This window comes from Phocoena sinus, chromosome 1, assembly GCF_008692025.1.
Source record: "Phocoena sinus isolate mPhoSin1 chromosome 1, mPhoSin1.pri, whole genome shotgun sequence".
Classification (NCBI taxonomy): Eukaryota; Metazoa; Chordata; class Mammalia; order Artiodactyla; family Phocoenidae; genus Phocoena; species Phocoena sinus.
In genome coordinates this window covers 171,050,910-171,073,423 of record NC_045763.1, presented here as the reverse complement: position 1 = coordinate 171,073,423, position 22,514 = coordinate 171,050,910, and the positions used below count along the sequence as shown (strand labels likewise).

Genomic DNA, 22,514 nt, shown 5'->3' with positions numbered 1-22,514 from the left:
AGCAAAACCACGGACATAGAGAATAGACTGGTGGTTGCCAAGGGGGAGGGGAGTGGGAGAGGGTAGGAGTGGGAGTTTGGGACTAGCAGATGCAAACTGGTATATATAGAATGGATAAACAACAAGGTCCTACTGTAGAGCACAGGGAACTATATTCAATATCCTGTGATAAACCATAATGGAAAAGAATATATAAAAAAGTATGTATATATATGTGTGTAACTGAGTCACTTTGCTATACAGTAGAAATTAACACAACATTGTAATTCAACTTTACTTCAATAAAAAATAAATTTAAAAAATAGGGCTTCCCTGGTGGCGCAGTGGTTGAGAGTCCGCCTGCCGATGCAGGGGACACGGGTTCGTGCCCCGGTCTGGGAGGATCCCACATGCCGCGGAGCGGCTGGGCCCGTGAGCCATGGCCGCTGAGCCTGCGCGTCCGGAGCCTGTCCTCCGCAACGGGAGAGGCCACAACAGTGAGAGGCCCGCGTAACGCATAAAAAAAAAAAAAAAAAAAAAAAAAAATATATATATATAGTTTATTACATAGTATTCTTACTTTAAAAATAAACGATAGAGACATTCTAATTTTAAAGATTCCCTGATATAGTGGGTTGAATAATGGCCTCCAAAAGATAAGACTACCTGCAACCTGCAACTGTGAGTTTATTTGGAAAAAGGGTCTTTGCTGATGTAATTAAGGATCTTGAGACAAGACAATACTGGGTTAGGGTGGGTCCTAAATCTGGTCACAAGTGTCCTGAAAAGAGAAGGGGAAAAGGCCAGGTGAAGATGGAAGCAAAGATTGAAGTTATACAGCTACAAGTCAAGAAACACTAAGTATCGCCAGAAGCCACCAGAAAGAGAGAGGCATGGAATGAATTCTCCCCTCAGAACCTGCAGAAGAAACCAATGCTGAATCCTTGATTTCAGACTTCTACCCTCCAGAACCACCAGAGGACGAAATCTGCTTAATTAAGCTGCCACCCAGCTTAATTAAGCTGTTACAGCAGCGCTAGGAAACAATGACACCTGGGTATTTTAAAATATTATTTTTGACACAATTTTTAAGAAACAGTGTAATTGGATAAAATAAATAATTTTCTGAAGTCGGACTCTTACCATTTAAGCTCTGTCCTATTTGCATAGTACCAGAGGCAAAATCTGTAATTGAACCACTTAGAGTTCTTGCATCAAAAGCTGTATTATCCTCTTCCAAACCATTGACGAAGAAACTGATTTTTGTCTGATGTACCTGTAAGAAATTATCACCGTTATTATTTTGATTGCATAACCTTTTATTTTATAATAACTACACTTCAGCAGGCTTTCTCAAGTTAATTTCCTACTTCTCCACTTCCCTCAGCTGGAAAGACTGGAATTTTATTTTAGTGGCTCAATAATATGTCTTGTGTTTGTATATCTAGATATAAACCTATATGTTATAGTTTTGTGCTGGGGTCATGTCTACCAGGGTATTCACGGGTATGCATAACTGTTTGTCCCATATATTTAACAACTCTGACTGTCATGCCTTTATAAGTGTTTTTGGAGACATGTTGTTTCTTTAGCTACTAGTTAGATTTGTTACAGTCATATTTGGAAACAAACAAATGAACACAAAGGGCAAAAATATTCAAAACCAGATATACCAAAAATACATTACATATGGATATAATTCAATTTAGGTTGCTAGTACAAAAGGCTCCTTGTAAACATTTACTTTCTTAGGTGATGGTATCTAGTCGGTAATTTTCATCTATACTTCTCTAATACAGAATAACGTAAAAAACTGACAATCGTGTTCCAGGCTAATTCATCAGGCAACCTAACAATGCTCTACATCAGGGGTAAACAAACTTTTTCGGTAAACAGCCAGAGAAAAAATATTTTTTATTTGTTTGCCAAGTGATTTGGTTTTGTGGTCCAAACGGTCCAGGTCACAACTGCTCAACTCTGCTGTAATAGGAAAGCAGCCAGAGACAACATGTATGTGAATGGGCACGGATGTGTTCCAGCAAAACTTTTATAAAAACAGGTAACCAGCCAGATTTGTCCCGTGAGTGTAGTCTGACCACCCCTGGATTACACCGTAAAAAGTTATGAAATTTTTGTCTGTGTTGATCCCTGAACAGTCAATTCAATCAAACTTTTATGCAGATTACTTCACTGAGAAATTTAATGCCTTGTAGTTGAAGGTCAGATGCTAACATTTTCATTTAAAAATATCAAATCATAGCATTCAAAATGAAATTTTATTAAAATAGCCTTACAAAAATTGACAAAAATAACCAGCCTCTGATATATTTAAATCATACGAGTGAACTCCTTTCAAACTGCTTCTCAAAACAAAAAAAAAGCATACACACACACACACACCTAGAAATTAGCATCATAATTTATTGAAAAACTTATTCAATATGGCTTTTATCCACTCTACCCAACCTGCTTTCATTTAAAACCTGCTTTCATGTTCTTTCCTAAACTCACTGACCCTGTGTTGCATTTTACTTAATTATAAAACAAAGCTTTAACATAAAGACCTAAAATCACACACTAGCTCCTCACAGACCTGGATATACACTGTCACTGTGGGTTTTTTTTGCATCCCATTTTTTACAACCTGTTACTGTCATTTGGTGTTTGACTGTTATCATTATAAAAGATACAGGCTTTTCTGCTTTGTTATTTGTAGCATTATCTCATGTTTTACAACATCTTTGCGCAACATGCAGGCACATGAAATATAACTCGTGAGAAGTTCTCGACGGTATTAATGCATAAAAAAGAATGTGGCTCCATCTCTACTGTCTTTACCCGGCCAAAAGCTGATGAACAGCCAATTTACCTTTATCACATTAGCACAGCCATGAGGGAAACACATTTGTTCTAGTCAGCTACACTAAAGATACTATTACCAATCTAACATACACATGTTTTATATCAGCAGTATTCTCAGAGCATGAGAGAGCCAACAATATATTAACACTAGCATGACAGTTTATTTAAGAAAAGAAAATTGTCTCTGTAGAGGGACAGAAGTTAGAAATGTATGGCTAAAGCTCGGTGCCACTGGTCTAATAAAGGTAATAATTCTTTGGCTTTCTTTACAGCAGGTAACATCCTGTGACACTTCTGTCATATCATTCAAATAAAAATGTTGTCTTTTACAAGTTTAAGTGCACCTTTATTTTGAGTCAGATAGAAAGCATGCTTTTGATTTTCTGTATTCACTGTATTATATCTGTAGTCAAGAGTTCAGGGCCTTTCTTTCTTTTTTCTTTTCTTTTTATCAACTCATCACATATTTGCTTAGTAGAAGGATTCAGTGTCACTGCAGTGAATTCCGGAAGAATGTTTTCACTTTGCTGGTCCTTAAAACATGATTAATGATGATCCCGAGTCACTGTCGCCTGTTTGTGACACCCCCCTGCAACCACCTTTTTATAAATAAGATTAAATCCTCTTTGGTGTTCTGTACCGTGTTTTATATTCCAGGATCCTCTACGCTACTTTGCAGTTCAGGTTTGGGGCCCCGTCACACTGCAACTGTAACCGTGATGGTGGTTCTTTGCAGTAGCTCACCATGATAATCCCCTTGCCAGTTATTTAGGGGAATAGGAATATATACGACAGAATTTCTCACCTGTGAAAAGAAAGCCTTCTCCTACAGTGCCCTTCCCACCTCTCTTTTTCTCCACCTCTCTGAGGATTAGAGGAGTTTGTACGTGTTTATTGGTGTGGCTTGAAGGAATGAATTGGCAAAACCAATAGCAGCTGTAGAAAAAGCCTTAAATGCCTTCATAAGACGTCCAAAAACATTTTGGAAAGAAGATACAGGGGAGCAAGTCATTCTCCAGCCTTCATTCTCTCAGGGTTTCAAATGTTATTTTAGCCATTGTTTGGGGGAGCCAAATTTGGTGTCCCTGGGATAGGCTGTACTCGTTCCTTTGAGCACAAGAGTGTAGTAGACTTAAAAAGGTAGAATTCCTAACCATTCTCATGCCTGATTAGAGAGGAGCATAATTCAGAATTCCAGAAGGTCACACAATTGCTGAGAAGCTACCAAGGGAAAACATACACCCAAGTTCACCTTGTAACTGTCAACAATCGCTTGTTCCACTGAAACGCCAAATGTCTGTTGCTATGCTACTCCTGTAGGCCACCACCACCAGGAACAACAACAAAGAAAAAGGAAAACAAGAAACTGCTGATTCAGGTTGGGAAACAAAAAGGCAGAGTACCTATGCTGACTTCCTCATTGGAGAAATAGTTCTATAGTTTTCCTGTTGCCAATATCCTCCTAATTTAAATTTAATTCAATACGGCATTAACCCAGCGCCCACAGCGGCACTATGAGTTACACCAAGAAAATAAAATCACTGTACTTTTTCTCAAGGAGCTTGTATGTATGAAACAACAGGGTAATTTTAGCGTACTAAATAGTGTCTGAGTCACTACAAATGATGACGGTTGTTTTTTACTTAGGTACTGAATCTTCGTGCAGTTAATGCGGTGTTGTCTTTTTTTTTACGGAGTTGCTTTGAGAAGTTACACCTTCATCCATGAATGTGTGGTGTATAAACTACTTTTGGACCTTCTCTGTGGGACTTGTCTTCCTAGAAGCAACTTATAAGCCTCCCAAGAATATCAGTTTCATTAATGTGATGGGTCTCATTTTAAAACAAAATCATTTTAAGCCTTTTGAAAAACACCTTTTTCATAGATTTAACACAAAGTGACCTGGCAACAGATCGTGAATTCAGATTCACTCTCAGATGATGATGGATGATACAAATACAAAAAACATTCTGAATGCTAAGGATTTCAAACAAAAAAGAAAACCACTGTGATATGAATCTGAAGGGAAAACTTTATGGAGGAGAAAGTGTTTTGGACTTTCTGAAATAGAAATTGCCCTGAAATAGAATTTCTATTTCTAGGATAAAGAAGGATTTGCATAAAAGATTCAACTATTCCATCTATAATTTTTAAGCATAAGGAAGGCAATTTATTCTGAAAACTTCATAAGGTTATTTTTAAATATCACATGTATGTTTCATCCCCTACCTGAAAGCATGTGGAATGCCACTCTGCTTACCGTCCCAAACCAAAGGTCTTCCGAGGTTTTCCCTCACTCATTCCATCCACTTTAATTTCTAACTGGTCACCAGTAGCCAACCTCACCTAACTGGTGAGGTTTCTTTACTGTCTGATGATCCCACAATGCTTAATTCCATCTCCATGTTTTATTCAAGCTATTTCCATATGGGAATAACCTTGCTACTGCTTTTCATTTACCTAAATTTTTAATATTTTTCAAAACATATATCTCAAGTCCTGTATCCTACAACGATCCTTTGTTGAATACTTCAGCATTATAAAAGTGCTCTCATTTATTGAAAAACTAGCATGTCAAGCATTGTTCTAAATTATATATATATTCATTTTTTTATCCTTACAACAGCCCAAGGCAGGTTTGGCATTATCTGCAAGTAATGAAATGGAATCACAGAGAATTTTTTTTAAAAAAAGGTTACACTCTTCAAAGTCACATAGAAGAACAACTGGTTTCAGAGATTGCACCCAGAGAGCATTTAGAAATAACCACCATCTAGTGTATCAGACCCACCCATTGAGTTTCTTGACTTTAACTCAACACAGCGATGATTCAGGCTTTGTATCAACACCTCCCATAATAAGAAGAGTAACAACTCCAAGGAGCTATATAATCACTTGCCATTTGCCAGGCAGTGCGCTGAGTGCTTTACTTATAGTATCTCACTGGGCTCTCAGATTGCCCCTCTACCGTGTTACTATCCCCAAAATGAGGGCACTGAGGTTTACCTACTCCAGTATTCTGCTTCTGCAGACTTTGGGAACCCTTTCTTCTTTGAACAGCTTTTACTATTATAAATGATTGAACTGAAAGATATCTCCTTATAACTTCAATTTGTAGGCCCCAGCTCTAATTATTGAGACCACGTGCAAAAAATCCAATCCCTTTTCCACACGAGAGTCCACACATATCATTTTTCTCCTAAGTCTTCTTCCAGATAAACGTGTTTAGTTTCTGTGGTGTTCTAAATATGACATGGTTCTGGGTCTCTCTCTTCTTAAAATGTGGCTCCAGAAATACTACAATCTCTACATGTGGTCTCCCGCCAAACTGAAATAAGATTATCACCTTAATATAATCCAAAACTGCATGCTAGATTTCATGACATCATACAACTAAAACTGACAAATTAAGTTGAGCTGACTAGTCACTAAGACACTAAGTCTTTTTTTTTTTTTTAACTTACATCACTGTTAAAGCATATCTACTCCATCCTATACATAGGCAGTTAGTTTTTTGGACCAAAGGACAGGAATTTATATTTATCCACATTATATTTCATCTTGTTAGATTCAGCCCATTGCTCCAGGCTGTCAAAATCTTTTTGGATGCTATGTCTGTCACTCAATGTATTTAACATCCTCCAAGATTTGTGTCATTTGCAAATTTGATGAGCATGCCCTACATGCTGGGCAGAAGCTCAATAAATACTAATTGATTGACTGACTGATAGATACTCCAAAAACAAAACCACCAACACAATCTGCACTCTTCTGCAACTGTAAGCAATAAGAAAAGGCACCATTTTCTAACAGATAAAATACATCGTACAGGGATTCTTCACCTTTGTAAAGTGACCTTATTTACTAACATGTTTTTTTATGGAATCATATAATTATGAATAAATACGCCAGTCTATTAAATATTTTCTATGCTATGTTTATACAAACAACATGAAAAAAAGAGTTAGGTAACTGTTCATGGAAGGTTGGTTTGGTAGAAATTAACCACATGAGTTGCCCACAAGTACTTGCAATGTGCCTGCGTTCCCACTACTGGTCTGATTTACTGATAACATCTTACATCTCATTCTCTTTGTATGAAAGATGGCTACAGGGAAATGACTTCAGACACAGCAATATTCCTCAAGATTTTCTTGCTTGTTTTTGTTTCTTTTTTTCACTTCCCATGAGCTCATACATTTCATTTCAACACTCCTCTCCCTGGCCCCTTCTCCCTTCCTCCCTGCCCCGTTCATCCCCCCACCCCCTCCCCACCAGACCCCTGTCGCCTACATACAGACTTTTGTTTTTTCCTCTCTGAGTAACTCAGACAAGCCAGGCCCTGGAAGTGATCCATGCCTAAGTGTACTACATTTTCACCCTAAGTATGATGCTTTGGATTTACTACTCACCCTTGATATCCATTAAAGTTCTCTCTCCATATACTGCAACCTCCTAAGAACAAGCCTCCAACTTAATTAATCTCTAGAAATTTAACATAGGAATCTAAGTAGTTTTCTTTGTCCTATCTTGAGTAGATGTAAAACCCTCATGGCCACTTCTTCCGAAACTATTAAATCACTCTCTTCACTTCAAAAAAAAGCTATTAATTTACACAGACACACACATACACACACACACACACACACACACACACACACACATATATATAAAATAGAGAAATCTGCCAATGGTTTGATTTACTATTGATTTCCTAGGGAATGGGAATAGAGCCAGCCCATTTTCTGTAGATACTGTCTAGGAACATTTCATGCACAATTTCACATTTGGTACAGAGATGATCACAATGTTCTACGCTCTTAATTATCTCAATGCACCATTAGTTCTTTTTTCTATGTAATCCATATGGAACAGATGACTTTGAAAAGATTATTAGAATTAGTTTTAAAATACTTAGTAACATTTTCAGCATTTTATATCCCCAAATCTGGAAGTTGTTTATTTGTTATGCCTACAAATTCCCCTACTTAAAAAGTCAACTTCTTATTTTGTCTTCCATGTTTAGGAAGAAAACTGTTCATCACACCCTTCATTTAAAACCATAGTTTTTTTGAAAATGTTTCAGTTGTTTGAATATTCAATGAGTACATTATAATATGCTAAGTGTTATGCTACATATAAAGCATATATAAAACACAGACCTTTTCTTCAAGGAGTTTGTATTCTGTAATGGAAACTGGCATATAAAAATATTTTCAATGCCAGGTGGGAAAATGTAATAAAATAAACATGAATAAAGTGCTTAGGGACAAAGATGAGAAAGAGAAAAATAATCTTAGAAGTCTTCTCCTCCAAATACTTCCCCATTTCTCTTTTTCCCACTGTAGTGGAATTCCTATGAGCTGCCTATACTTGCTTTGCCCAGTTTATCTTTTCCTATTTCCTAGTCTCAATTAGTAGTTTCTGGTTTTTATTACTTACAAAAAAACAAACAAAAAAAACCCCCTCAATATTACAGGAAAGTAGCAGGAACAGTACAAGAAGTTTTTTCTGAAACATTTGAGATTAAGTTGCTGACTGATTTACCCATTATCCCCAAATACAGTAATGCATTTGGTACCAAAAAAAAATAAAAGATATTCTCCCAAATAATCATAATACAACCATCAAAATCAGGAAATTAACACTGACACACCCTTATCACCTTATCCTCAGACACCATTCAAGTTTTGCCAATAGTTCCCAAAATGTCCTTTGTAGATTACAAACCCAGTCCAGGGTCACACGTTGAATTTAGTTGTCACAACTCTCAGGTCTCCTTTGATCTAGAACAGTTCTTCACTCTTTCCTTGACTATCACGATCTTAACACTGTTGAAGACTACAGTCTAGCTATTTTGTAGACCGCCTCTCAATCTGAATTTGTCTGTTTCCTCCTGAGTAGATCCAGGTGACTCAGAGATCATCTTATTACATCTTACGTGTTACATAATTTCTAGTTGTTCCATTACTGATGATGTTAACTTTAATCTTTTGGATTAAGATGGTATCTGCCAGGCTTCTTTATGTAAAAAAACAAAATTTCTCTTTGCAATTAATAAGCCTTCTGTGAGCAGACACTTTGGGCAGATATCCTGTTCTTTATTAAGCTTTCATTGCCTGAATTTACTTAACTGTATCTGTATGGACTCATGAATCCTTATGTTATTCAGTGGAATATAGTAAATGTGCTCAATATGTATTTCAGCGCTCAAGCTGTTCCATGTTTAGACAATGAGTGACCCATACTTCCCTGGCCTGGCCCTGAAATCAACCATTTCTCCAAGGAATTCTCGTTCCTTAAGTGACAAGTGGTTTTAGGAACAAAGAATCAGTGCTGTATACTCATCCTATTACTCCCACGCCCTCCCACTCCCTCTTAGTGGACAGAGGTAGAGAATACGAAGATAGAAAGATAGATTAGAGCGATACAGACACCTACACATTGACTTATATAGTATTTCTATGTCTATCTATGTGTGTGCATATATATATATATATATATATATATATGCACACACATACATACATGAAATGGGATTACACTGATAAGTTCAATTCTGATCCAATACTCTAAGGTTCATTCTAATTTCTCTTTTCATATTTGCAACTCCCTTCTCTGAAAGGGAGAAACCTGGCTCCCATTATCTTCAATAAACATACTTATTTGATTCTCTTACACATAACCAAAATCCAGTTGCCATGACCAGACACACAACCCCAGAGACCTCTTCATCACACTTAGGTCCTGACACCTGTGCCAGGCTACTCTCTCCATGAAAGCATTCCTCCAGCCACTCAAGCTCGAACACATCAACATTTTGATGCCACCTGCATCACCACAACTCCCCTATCACGGTCACCAATGAGTTCCATGAAGCTAAAAGCAAACAGTAAATTCCTGGTTTCCAACTTACTTGAACCATCAGTGGCACTGACAGAGCTGATCATTCCCCCCTCCTTGAAATACCTCTGTCATTTGACTGCCTGTACATCAGACTCTCATAATATTCCCCTTTCCCCTCAGGCTGCTTCTCTCAGTCTCCTTCAATGGATCCTCTTGGACCTGTAAATGTTGAAGTGCCCCAGGATTCAGTCTTTCCATCTCTTCTCCTTTCTGCTTATAAGTAAGTACTCCCTTGATAACATCACCTTGCCTCAATTCTTTAAATACCATCGTTAGGTTGATGACTCCCAAATGATTATCTCTAACTCAGACTTCTTCTAATCTAGACCCTATACCCATCTTTCTATTCAACAACTCTTCTTGGAAGAGTATTAGATCATTACCCATCTTTCTATTCAACAACTCTTCTTGGAAGAGTATTAGATCATTCAAGAACATCTCTGCCCCAAACCTGATTCTTCCACAGCCTTCCCCACCTTGGAACATTGCAATTCCCTTCCTCCAGTTGCTCAGCCCAAAATCCTTAGGGTCCTCCCCAACTTCTCTCTTTCCTTCATGCCTCTCACCCATTCCATCAGCAAATCCAGAGGCCCTCCTTTCAAAATATAACCAGAATCCACTCACTGCTCACCACCTCTCTCACTACAACACCAGCCCAAGCCCTCTCTTCCCTAGATTTTTGCAATGGCCTCCTAACTGGCCTCCCAGATTCAATCTGTGTTCCCCTTCAGTATATTCTCAAGACAGAGGCCCAAGGATTCTTGACAAAACAAAAGCCGATTATGTCACTCTTTTGCAAAAGACTGTAAATGGTTTTTTTTTTTCAATTGAAGTATGGTTGATTTACAATGTTGTGTTAGTTTCTGGTGTACAGCAAAGTGATTCAGTTAGACATATATTATATATATATATTCTTTTTCATATTTTTCCCATTATGGTTTATTACAGGATATTGAATATGGTTCCCTGTGCTACACAGTAGGACCTTGTTCTATATTTTATATATATAGTAGTTTCTATCCACTAATCCGAAACTCCAAATTTATCCCTCCCTCACCCCCTTTCCCCTTTGGTAACCCTAAATTTGTTTTCTATGTCTATGAGTCTGTTTCTGTTTTGTAAATAAGTTCATTTGTATATTTTAGATTCCATGTATAAGTGATATCATATGGTATTTGTCTTTCTGACTTCCTTCACCTAGTATGGTAATCTCCAGGTCCATCCATGTTGCTGCAAATGGCATTATTTCATTCTTTTTTATGGCTGAGTAGTATTCCATTGTGTATATATGCCACATCTTCTTTATCCATTCACCTGTCAATGGACATTTAGGTTGCTTCCATGTCTTGGCTATTGTAAATAGTGCTGCTATGAACACTGGGGTGCGTGTGTCTTCAAAATTAGAGTTTTCTTGGGATATGTGCCCAAAAGTGGGATCACTGGATCATATGACAACTCTGTTTTTAGTTTAAGGAACCTCCATACTGCTTTCCATAGTGGCTGCACCAATTTACATTCCCACCAACAGTGTAGGACAGTTCCTTTTTCTCCACACCCTCTCCAGCATTTATTATTTGTAAACTTTTTGATGGCGGCCATTCTGACCAGCGTGAAGTAGTACCACACTGTAGTTTTGATTTGCATTTCTCTAATAATTAGCAATGTTGAGCATCTTTTCATGTGCCTCTTGACCATCTGTATGTCTTCTTTAGAGAAATGTCTATTTAGGTCTTCTGCCCATTTTTCAGTTGGGCTGGGTTTTTTTTGTTATTGAGTTATATGAGCTGTTTATATATTTTGGAAATTAAGCCCTTGTCAGTTGCGTTATTTGCAATGATTTTCTCCCAGTCTGTAAGTTGTATTTTCATTTTGTTTATGGTTTCCTTTGCTGTACAAAAGAATGTAAGTTTGATTAGGTCCCATTTGTTTATTTTTGCTTTTATTTCTATTGCCTTGGGAGACTGACCTAAGAAAACATATTGGTACAATTTATGGCAGAGAATGTTTTGCCTACGTTCTCTTCTAGGAGTTTTATGGTGTCGTGTCTTATATTTAAGTCTTTAAGCCATTTTGTGTTTACTTTTGTGTATGGTGTGAAGGTGTGGTCTAACTTCACTGATTTACCACATGTAAACCAATGGGTTTTTACACTGAGTGAAAGTTCTACAGATTTCTACCCAATCTGTCTCCTTGCTACCTCTGGCTTATCTTTTATTAGTATGCCCCTGTGCTCTCTGATCTAGCTACACTGTCCTCCACAAACATTCCAGGCACCTATTTTCCTCAAAGCCTTTGCATTTTCTATTTCTTCTCCTTGACGTTGCTTCTACAGACACCTGCTGGCTTATTCCCTGATCTCCTTCAGATGTTTCCTTAACTGTCATTTTAGCAAAACCCCTCCTAATACCCTATCTAAAATTGTAGCCCGATCCATGCTAACCCCCTTCCCTATCAGACTATTCTCTTTACCCACATCAAACATACTGCATATTTTATTTATTTTTCTGTTTTATTTAGTCTCCTTTTCCTGCCTAAAATCTAAACTCCATTATAAGAGGTTTGGCTTTGTTTCCTTTACCATTTTGTTCACTATTCTCCCCTCATTCCCCAGAATGGTAACTAGCAAATATTAGGAACTTATTAAATCTTCATTGAATGAATGAAGCTTCATCTAAACTAAGGATTGAAGGATTAACTAAACTAACTTGAAAGATGAATAGAAATTAGCAAAAGGCAGACGTGGTAGAAGATAGGGAATAAGTGAGTTGCGGGAAGGACTACAGAAAACGCAAGAAATAAGAAAATGGAAAGAGGCTTATAAGTTATCCCAAGCCTTCCATGTATACTGATCAATCCTTTTTTAAAATTATTTTCTTTTCAATGTGTTGGATTTAAAGTCATCTTTCTCACTTTTTCCCGAAATCTTTTCCAGATTTTTAAACCTCTTTAAATTATAAAGTTGCATATAACTAGGTCAAATCGTCCAACAAAAATGTTGGACGCTGGATTCCTGTTTATACTTTCAGGGAGTAAGACAAAGATGTGAACTCACTCCTGACCCAAAGTCCGAGGGTCAGCAATCCAGCCCTCAATATGTAGATGAATATATAGGCAATCATTTCTGTGTACAATCCAAAAACTCAACTCCATGCCAATATTCAACTGATTATCTTAAAGATCCTAAGCAGTAATTTGTAAGTTGAAATGGAGTCCTGCCGTATAAAGAAAACAGAGGTAAAATGCCTGCTTCCTCTCTGCAGGAGTTACTCCTACTAAAATTATCAACAAAGGTGGAATATTCCATTAAATAATTAATGGATTATTAATTTTACATTCCTAAAAGAAATGCATGCTTTTCTACAAGTACCTGTCGTCCTGCCATTGTGTGTCCTTTTAATTTTTTTTGTTTTCGTTTTATTTTCCAGCTGTAGGAGTACTGAGCAAAATTTATTGAAAATGTGTCTCATAAACTAAACGAAGAAGAGCCATCTTAGGCCAAAGGAAAAATGTGAATCTCTTTCACCTCCTTTAGAGAACTAGATCATGAAATCTGATGTGAATTGCTTTATCTTTGAAGACGCTCTAGAATTGAGAACAAGGTCTTCATGGTGACCCTTGTTTAAAGGGGGTGCTCTCTGCCCTAAACCTGGTGAGACAGTAATTGTCTAAGCAGTTTTTTCTTCAATCAGTAATGGAGAAGCACACACATTTAATTCGGTTTAGACAGAAAAATGACAGCAGCAAATAGGCATTCTTTTAAGGTAAGGATTATATCAGCCCTAAAAACAGAAGTAGCTATTTACGGGTCAAATGTAGAACATTCAGCAAAATTTCCTTTCTTTTACCCCTTCACAATGAAAAAACACTAAGATTGTGTCATCAATTTGGGCAAAATAAACGAACACTTGTATTATCATCTGAAGAACTTCGTATTAGCAATTGGATCACCAGATTCAAGTGGTGCTCTTGAAAATAATATTCAACTTGTCTTTTTATAATTCACATTTATACAGTCCAATTCTTACATATTTCTTTCCAAACCATTTTCCCCCAGGTAAGCAGCAGCTGTCAAAAAAAAAAAAACCCTCTAAATTTGGTGGTGTATTTGGAATAGAGTTCATCTCTTTCTGCAAAGCCTGGATTAACCTTCTCCAAAGGCTGACAGGCCCCAGGATCGTGAGACCCAGGACAAATATAACCGGTGGGAGAAATATTTGCGTGTTGATTTAACTCGTTAAAGAGAATAACAATGAGTTTACCTCTGCTTCCAATATATTTTTAGAAAGAGCAAATCAAGAATGAAGGTGACTATTAAAGGGTAAAACAATTGAAAGGTTAGGGGGAGAATTGCTAAGTTTACAATAGATAATATAAAAATCAGCATAATATCCATTGTCTCCCACGCCATACTGACTGCTGAGGATACTTCAGTAGTGTTTTGTTATCTCCTAATACTTGTAAACAATGGACGTTTGTAAATGACTGTAACTTTCCATTAAGTATACTTAGGTAGTAGTTTACCTCTACCTTCCACAAATTCACCTTTGAATTATAATGTTTAAATACTCAATTTAGGTTGAGATTTTAGGACTTCTGAGACTTTTTTTCTAATACAGGTCGTCAGGATGAAGGGATGCAGGGTTAGCTGAGTCCTTATTGCCACTCAGATCTCACTTATATATTGCCACCTCAGAGAGTCCTTTAATGCACAAGCCAGCCTAAATAATCACTTAATAACTTTCTATCATGTTATCATATTTTAATTAACTTTTCTCTCAATATATTTATGATTCAGTTTTTCTTTCCTTTCTGCACCCATCCCCCATCCATGCATACACACGCGCACACACGCGCACTCACAAAATAACATCAGCTCTAATCAGGTCATCGCATTAGTCCCAGCACCAGCACAAAACCCTTCAAACTCGAAAGCATTTCTTTCCGCAACTTTAACATAACTGTTTCTACTCTCTGCGATTTCTCCCCATGCATTCTTTCTGTTTCCATCTCTGAAACTCCTCTTAGGGGGAGGTTGGATCTCCCTGTGGACATGTTTCTGTTCAGTCTAGATCAGATCCAAAAACTACAGGGCAAGAGCAGGTAAGCAGCACAACTCATTTTCTCGCTGCAAGGATCCCCTTTCACCCGGGTTGCCTCAGCCTGCCTTCTTCTGGCCTAGAGCCCACACTCTACGCTCCAAACTGAGGTCAACCGTCTCCACTGCCTGATGCCATCTGATGGGGAAAAGTGGGAGAAGCTGATCCAGACGGTCACTCCAGGTGCTGTCTGCCAAGTCCTGTCCCCGGCAGTCGTCCCCACGTATCCTCCTGCCCACAGAGTCTGTCAGCTCCAGGCTTACGACACCCACGACTCAGTTCTCTCATCCGCCACGACTTTTCTCTCCTATGTGTATTTTGGGCTGTGGTTTCTTCTGCCAACCCGATCTCATCTGCTTTCTACTTTCCTAGATTCCTACAACACGTGTGCTAATCATTGCGTTCTTTTCCCTACCTCCCAATAGCAGCATTGGTGATCAGCTGCTACTGGGTCTGGGCGCGTTTAAATGGTCAATTTCTTTCCCTAGCAAAAAAGAAACGGCAAAGACCTAAAAAAACTCGCTGGAAGAAAATAAACATGGGGAGCTGCCTAAGTACCTTATCCTTAATGCACTTGAGAGTGCATTACACTTCTCAAAATTTCACTTCACCATTAGGCTTTCACGCTCCTCGGAATCAGCGTCTAAGTCATTTATACCATGAGACCAGCTAGATGACAGCAAGTTGTCAACAGATTGCTCAAGGATTTCTCTGAGGAGCCAGAGACTTACAAGGGGGAGAAAGTGTCACTCCATCTGGATCCAACCATTACACCAATTGACCTGAAAGCTAGAAAGGTTCTGTTTCTCTAAGGAGATAAAACAATTGAAAAGCTTGAGTATCCAATCAAACAAATTACATTTACCCCCCCAAGGGGCTACGCCACTTGCGCTCCAACCAGAGTTTAGAAGGACTGTCTATTTTAATGGACGAGCTTAGCAGAGGCTACTGCAAAGGAGCAAAACCAAAATGAATAAAACTGAAATATAATGGCACTGAGGAACCACATGGGTCTAAAAGCTCAATCTTACTTGAAATAACATTTTATATGAATTTGAATTCAAGCCGTGTCATTTAAAACTACATATTTATGGAATTAAGCGAGGAATTCCAATTTTACTTAAGGCTGTCGTTGATGAGCCACGAGAGGAATTAGTCTGTTCATGAAATCTGCAGAAGACACTAAATTGATAGGTATTACGAAAGTCGCTAAGAAACAACCTAGAAGAAAATGCAAGAGGTTAGATATTGGGCAGGAATGGAGTAGGAAATTCATTCTATTTAAAGGGAAGATCATTCAGAACACACAGTTTAAATAACATCTCTTTCCAAGTAGCTGAAAATGTTTGGTTGTCATTCTCACTACCTCATATTTACTAGGGAGCAACACTGTTTCTGATACCAGACAGAATACAGAGACAGAACCGTGAAAAATCAGAAAGATCAAAAATGCCAAACGCAAAAGAAAAAAGAGTTCTAGGGAATGCAAGAGAAAGCCAATGTTTGTGTATTTATTTTCCTTGATATGAAAAGTGAAGAAAATGTGTATTATTTTTAAGGAAATGCCAGTTATCTTCTGGGCTTTAACAGAATTCTGAAAAGGCTGAATGTGAGTACATTTGTGAAGAGCAAACGGTATTGTAGAATTCAGCGTGAGACAAAACGTGAGGGAAAAAAAAGAGAATCACTAATTTAAAGCATAGTATGATTTTTTTTTTTAACTTATTGGAGCAAAGAGAGCAGTGAGCTATACAATCACCATCAATGGAAGAGACTACAAAGTGATCAACAATCATGGGAGAGAGAATTCTGTTCAGGATAAAGAATGAGAGGATTTATGTAGAAATCAGCAAAGTTGTAAGTGTTCCCTCATCATTTAAAAAATATATTGAGCTTTTCAGTCTATCATATATCACTTTTTTCTCAATGTCATCATTCTTTACCAAACTCACTCAATTCCATTTGCTTACATATTTATTTATATTAAACATCCACCATGCAGCAGGCATTTTTCTATGTTCTTGACACACATAAATGAAGAAAGTATTTGCCTTCAATAAATTCAAAATCTACTTAATGCAAAATCTACCTATAAATGTCTAATGAAATCTACCTATAAAGAAAATGTTGTATGACCAATAGGAAAAAAATGCTATAGGAGCACAGAGGAGAAAAGGGGAAAGGGATTTAGCGTGCTTTTTACAAAGGAATTTGCATTTGTGCTGGTCATTAAAATGTGTACAAAAGAACTAGGGGTTAAGAGGGAGAGGAAGAAAGGTACAAGGCAGAAGGAACCATGAATGAAGGCACGCAGGAAGAACTTGAATGAAGATCATTAAGCATAGTTTTCAGAGACTCAGAAAACATTGCAGTTAAAGCTCAAGATACTTAGAAGGACAAGAGGCTACATGGACAGTCTAGCACATTGTAAAGGGTCTTGAAAGAGTTGCTCAGAGGAGAATTCATTCTCTAAAGTGTAAGTAAGGGTGAGCATAGAGTTGATTTAAACAAAGGAGGCATGTAATCACATTTGTATTTTGGAAAGAAAACAGTTTTCACTCCGAAGGTTGTCACTGACGGAAGTCACTGAAAACACTAGGGGTAAGGGGTGGAGAGTATGGGGTAGGGAGTAGAAAATGAGCTGCAATACACAACCCAAATGTTCAGGAAGCCTCCTGTTTCTAACTCCTACCTGCAAACCAAGTTGTGAAGAACTTTGTTCAAAACTTTGGGGTCATCTTTACTGCTCCTCTAAACTTCCCAATTACTAATGAAATTTTCAGTTTCCTATTTATTTGCCTCATAAACCTGCTTTTGCCTTTAGTTTTCTCCTGCTGCATATTCAATCCATCAGTACCTCTCATCTGTGTTATCATAGGAGCTTCCAAACTGACTGCCCTATTTTCCAAGTCTCTTTATTACAACATTGGATGATGCCATCATTCATTCATCGCTCCATTCACTCATTCATAAAAATATTTATTGAGAATTGACCACAATCAGACATGATGCCAGGCCCTGAAGGGAACATCAGTAAATATGGTACAGTCTTTGATCTAAAGTTCCTTGGTCTGGCTGGGGATACAAATGTAGAGCATTGAGTTAATTGTGATGATTTCACAGAAGGATTAAGCACATCTCATTCAGGGTTTGAGATGAGAAAATGTTTCCTGAATAATCTGATGCCAAATGGTTAAGGACAAGTAGGGTTAAGCTGAATAAATAGTAGGGGGGAGAGGAGTCCTGGCAAAGTCAGGAACGTGTGTGGTTATACAAATGCAACAAAGACTGATTCACGGCAAGACCCGAGAGTTCAGCATCACTGGAAGGAAAGGTACACATGGAGGATTTACAGGACATGAGGATGTGCAGCTGTAGGAGCTAAGTCATTGAGCATCTTTGCTCCATACTCAGGCATCTTAAAACTTAGAAGAAGAACACTTGAATTTTGAAAGATCACTGACAGCACTGTGACAATATAAATCTAGGAATTAGAGATTTCATAGTCACGAGTATAGAAATAGTTCTAGAGCGAATCATGGTTGTGAATGAGGACTCCAAGGAGGAGTGTGTGAGATGAAAAGTGAATACAGTTAAGCAAGTGGCCATGAAAATACCAAAATAAAGAGCCTGAGTGGAAGAAGAAGAGCTCTTATAAAAGAGGCTTGAGGTGATCGGAATCCGCTGATGAATGAATGGACATTAGAGCATATACACGTTCTTATTTAACTTGGATATAAAAGGAAGAAACTAGAAACGTTAGTTTTGAAAAAACAAATAATTAGGATATAAACACAAAGACATACCAGAAACCAGCATTTAGTGATTAGAAAAGTTTTCTGAACATTCAGCTAAGAACAGCTTACTGCATTCCAAAAAAAAACAAAGATTCATTAACACCATGATATATGCTACTTGTCCCGGGACTTTAAGGATAAAGAAGGAAACCTATAAAAATCCCCACCCCCAACACACACAGGACACACACACAGTGAAAAATAATTCTCAAGGTCGTCTCAGATTTCTCTTCGGAAACACGATGCGTTGTATTAAAGGCTCAGAAATGAAAGAGAAGATGAAGAGAAGTTCATCCTCATCCAAGTCACTGTTCATGAAAACAGGCCTTAAAAAGATATGCCCAACTCTACAAGGATTCAGAAGGTACATCACCAGCCATGTTCCCTTTGGAAAACAAATACTCTCACCAAAGAGAAGGCTTAATTCAAATTAAGAAATTAGATAAGTAAGTTACAAAAGGACGGTCAATGAGTATTGAATCCATTTAAACATATTACTTTTAAATAACAGTTGTGAACTGTTATGATAATGCTTGAAATAAAAGTAACAACATTTCAATATAATGATTTTGTTATAATATATTGGGATAAGAATGCTTATTTATACTAATAAAAACTAGACTGTGGGAAGAGAAAAAAGAATCGTGAAAGCAAAGGTATGATAGCTCCCTTACTTTCCTATGGGAGTTGATACATAGTTTGATGTCTGAAAATCATGACTTGAGAAATACAGGCTTAAATTATTTTTACATATGGATTTTTAAAATAATCACTAGCATAAATGAAACCAAATTTAATTCCTTCCAAATTACCAGAGGGAAACAATTACTAATACATTAAGATTTCTTAGTACTCAACAAAAAAGCAAACCCCTTTATTTAAAAAAATAAAGCAAGAAAGCAATGTACAGGTATTACTCAGAAGAAAAAAATATATATTCGGCTGGTCAATAAGCCCTAGAGAAGGTAAGACGTGCACAAGTTAGGGTAAGAAATGCAAAATGAAACAAGAATGCATGAATATTGTTTTGCCCATCAGACTGGGGAAAGTGGAATAGATAATTCTCTGTATTGGCAAGAATTTAAAGGACAGGCACTCTGATTTACTTTTCATAGGAGTCTGCATTAGTCAAACACTTTCTGAAGGCAATTTGTCAATATGTACCAAAAGTAAAATTATGTACACCCTTTGAATCAAAACCTGCACCTCTGTAATTGACCCTGAGGCTGCACTGAGAAAGCACCTCCAGCTGGAAATCATTAAATCAGTCCACACACCTGTTTGGTTTTTCTTTTTTTTTTTTTCCCCTTCAGTATTAGCCAGCAGTCTATACATAGGCAGTAATAAGAGACTAGTGAAACCATGTTCTTCGTGGCCCCTCCGCTAGAAGTGGAGGAAGTGAATCCAGAAGAGACTCAATAGATTCAAAGACGAATACAAGGGTCCAGAGGCTTAACTTAGGTCTGTAGCCAAAAGTTACCATTCACAATAGATACGACATCAGAAAGAGGGCTGTTGGTGTGACTAAGTGCGTGGGATGGTAAAAAGGGGAGAAAATGAGGTTACACGGTCATTGACCAAAAGATGCTGGGTCTTGTAAGCTGTGACAAAGCGAGAGAGAGGCATGGACATATATACACTACCAAACGTAAGGTAGATAGCTAGTGGGAAGCAGCCACATGGCACAGGGAGATCAGCTCGGTGCTTTGTGATCACCTAGAGGGGTGGGATAGGGAGGGTGGGAGGGAGGGAGATGCAAGAGGGAAGAGATATGGGAACATATGTGTATATATAACTGATTCATTTTGTTGTAAAGCAGAAACTAACACACCATCGTAAAGCAATTATACTGCAATAAAAAAAAAGATGATGCTGATGTTGAGAAACCCTAAGAGTTAGGGTGAGATTTTCCTGTGTTCATGGCGAGGTTGCCCCAGATTCCAGCTGTGGCCAAAAATGAGGCAGCTGTTGAAGAAAGTTAGATGCTTAGTTAACATGAGCTTAAAAGTACTCTTTCTTTCCAATGCAAGGTTAAAAAAAATAATAATGTCAATCTTTAGATATCCACCTGCCCCCAGCACTGAGATGGATGAAAAGTGAGGAAATGAGTGCCCTCCACTTAAAAATCACAGGAGAGGGGTGCCTCCAGGGAAAGAATCAGTGTTTGTAAGGCCAGGGTTTTGAAGAACTGTTGACCAAGAGGCTGAAAGTGTACGTAAAGTAGCGTGTACAATGAAAATGCTGCCCAAATGTTGAAGATGAAAATAAAGAAAGGACAGAGAAATGACGGCACGAGAACATGGGAGAGGACACATAATTGAAGGGCATGAATTGTAACAAAAGATGACAGGGCTCTTGGACCCTGCAAGATTAACTGCTCCACATTCCACTGGAATTCTGGGGTGAAGGTGGCTCTGTGCTGCCAGGTTGGGGGAGGGATGGAGTGGGAGTTCGGGGTTAGCAGATGCAAACTGGTATATATAGAATGGATAAACAACAAGGTCCTACCGTATAGCACAGAGATCTGTATTCAATATCCTACGATACACCATAATGGAAAGAATATAAAAAAAGAATGTGTATATATATATGTGTAACTGAATCACTTCGCTTTACAGCAGAAATTAACACAACACTGTAAATCAACTACACTTCAATACATAAAATAAAGAACTGTTTTAACCCGATTCCTTCTTTGTTCAAAACTGCCATTTGTTTCCATTTGATTCTTGGATGGTATTCCCAACTTCTCTCAAGTTTCCATCATCTAATATCCAACATCCTTCAGGCTTTCGTCTTACTATGTTCTTACACAAAATCTACCCAAGGCAAACTTGACCAGTCACTCTAAGCATTACATGAATACTCCAACCTTTGCGCCTTTCCACGTCCCTGTACAAAACCCAGAATTCTCCCCCCATTTCTGCCTCTTGAGAACTTTTTGAAACTCAAGGCCGTAGTTAAACTCATCAGGATCCATGAAGTTTCAGAAGATACTGCAACTTCAACAACTACAACCACTCGTATTCATCACTCTATCAGTGTTACAGTCACCACTGTTTACGTCTTATCTCCTCTACTAAATTCCTTTTACCAAGACTCTTTTTAGTTGATTTTTGTCACTTCCAAAACCTCTACACAGTGTCTTTTACATAGTGTTTAATTTGAAAAATAAATGAAAACGCACAGCAGTCACAAACAGAATAGCAGTCATCAAAAAGAATAACAGGGCTTCCCTGGTGGCACAGTGGTTGAGGGTCCGCCTGCCGAGGCAGGGGACGCGGGTTCATGCCCGGGTCCGGGAAGATCCCACGTGCCGCAGAGCGGCTGGGCGCGTGAGCCATGGCCGCTGAGCCTGCGCGTCCAGAGCCTGTGCTCCACAACGGGAGAGGCCACAACAGTGAGAGGCCCGTGTACCGCAAAAACTAAAAATAATAATAAATAAATAAATAAAAATAAAAAGAATAACAGCTCCTGACTTTGTTCATGCTTTAGCTTTGTGGGCGGAGCTTAAATACCAATACACTACCCGCACCCCTGACATTTATCTTCTCAGACTCTGAGAATTTTGTCATAGGACAACTTGAAAATCCTGACAGGTCGTAAAGGGATTTTGAAGTAACGCAGGAGGAACTCCTTTTAAAAACGTAATTTAGGGCTTCCCTGGTGGCGCAGTGGTTGAGAGTCCACCTGCCGATGCAGGGGATACGGGTTCGACCCCTGGTCCATGAAGATCCCACATGCTGCGGAGCAGCTGGGCCCGTGAGCCATGGCCGCTGAGCCTGCGCGTCCGGAGCCTGTGCTCCGCAACGGGAGAGGCCGCGACAGTGAGAGGCCCGCGTACCGCAAAAAAAAAAAAAAAAAAAAAAAAAAG

At 38.3% G+C, this 22,514-nt stretch overlaps 1 protein-coding gene across 1 annotated transcript in view; it reads right to left on the bottom strand.

Moving 5' to 3' along the window:
* The window catches only part of USH2A (usherin), an 815,986-nt gene that overhangs the window by 761,315 nt on the left and 32,157 nt on the right, over nucleotides 1-22,514 (bottom strand). The window contains 1 exon segment of the mRNA XM_032639255.1: nucleotides 1,123-1,255. Coding sequence (XP_032495146.1) covers nucleotides 1,123-1,255 — 133 coding nt within the window.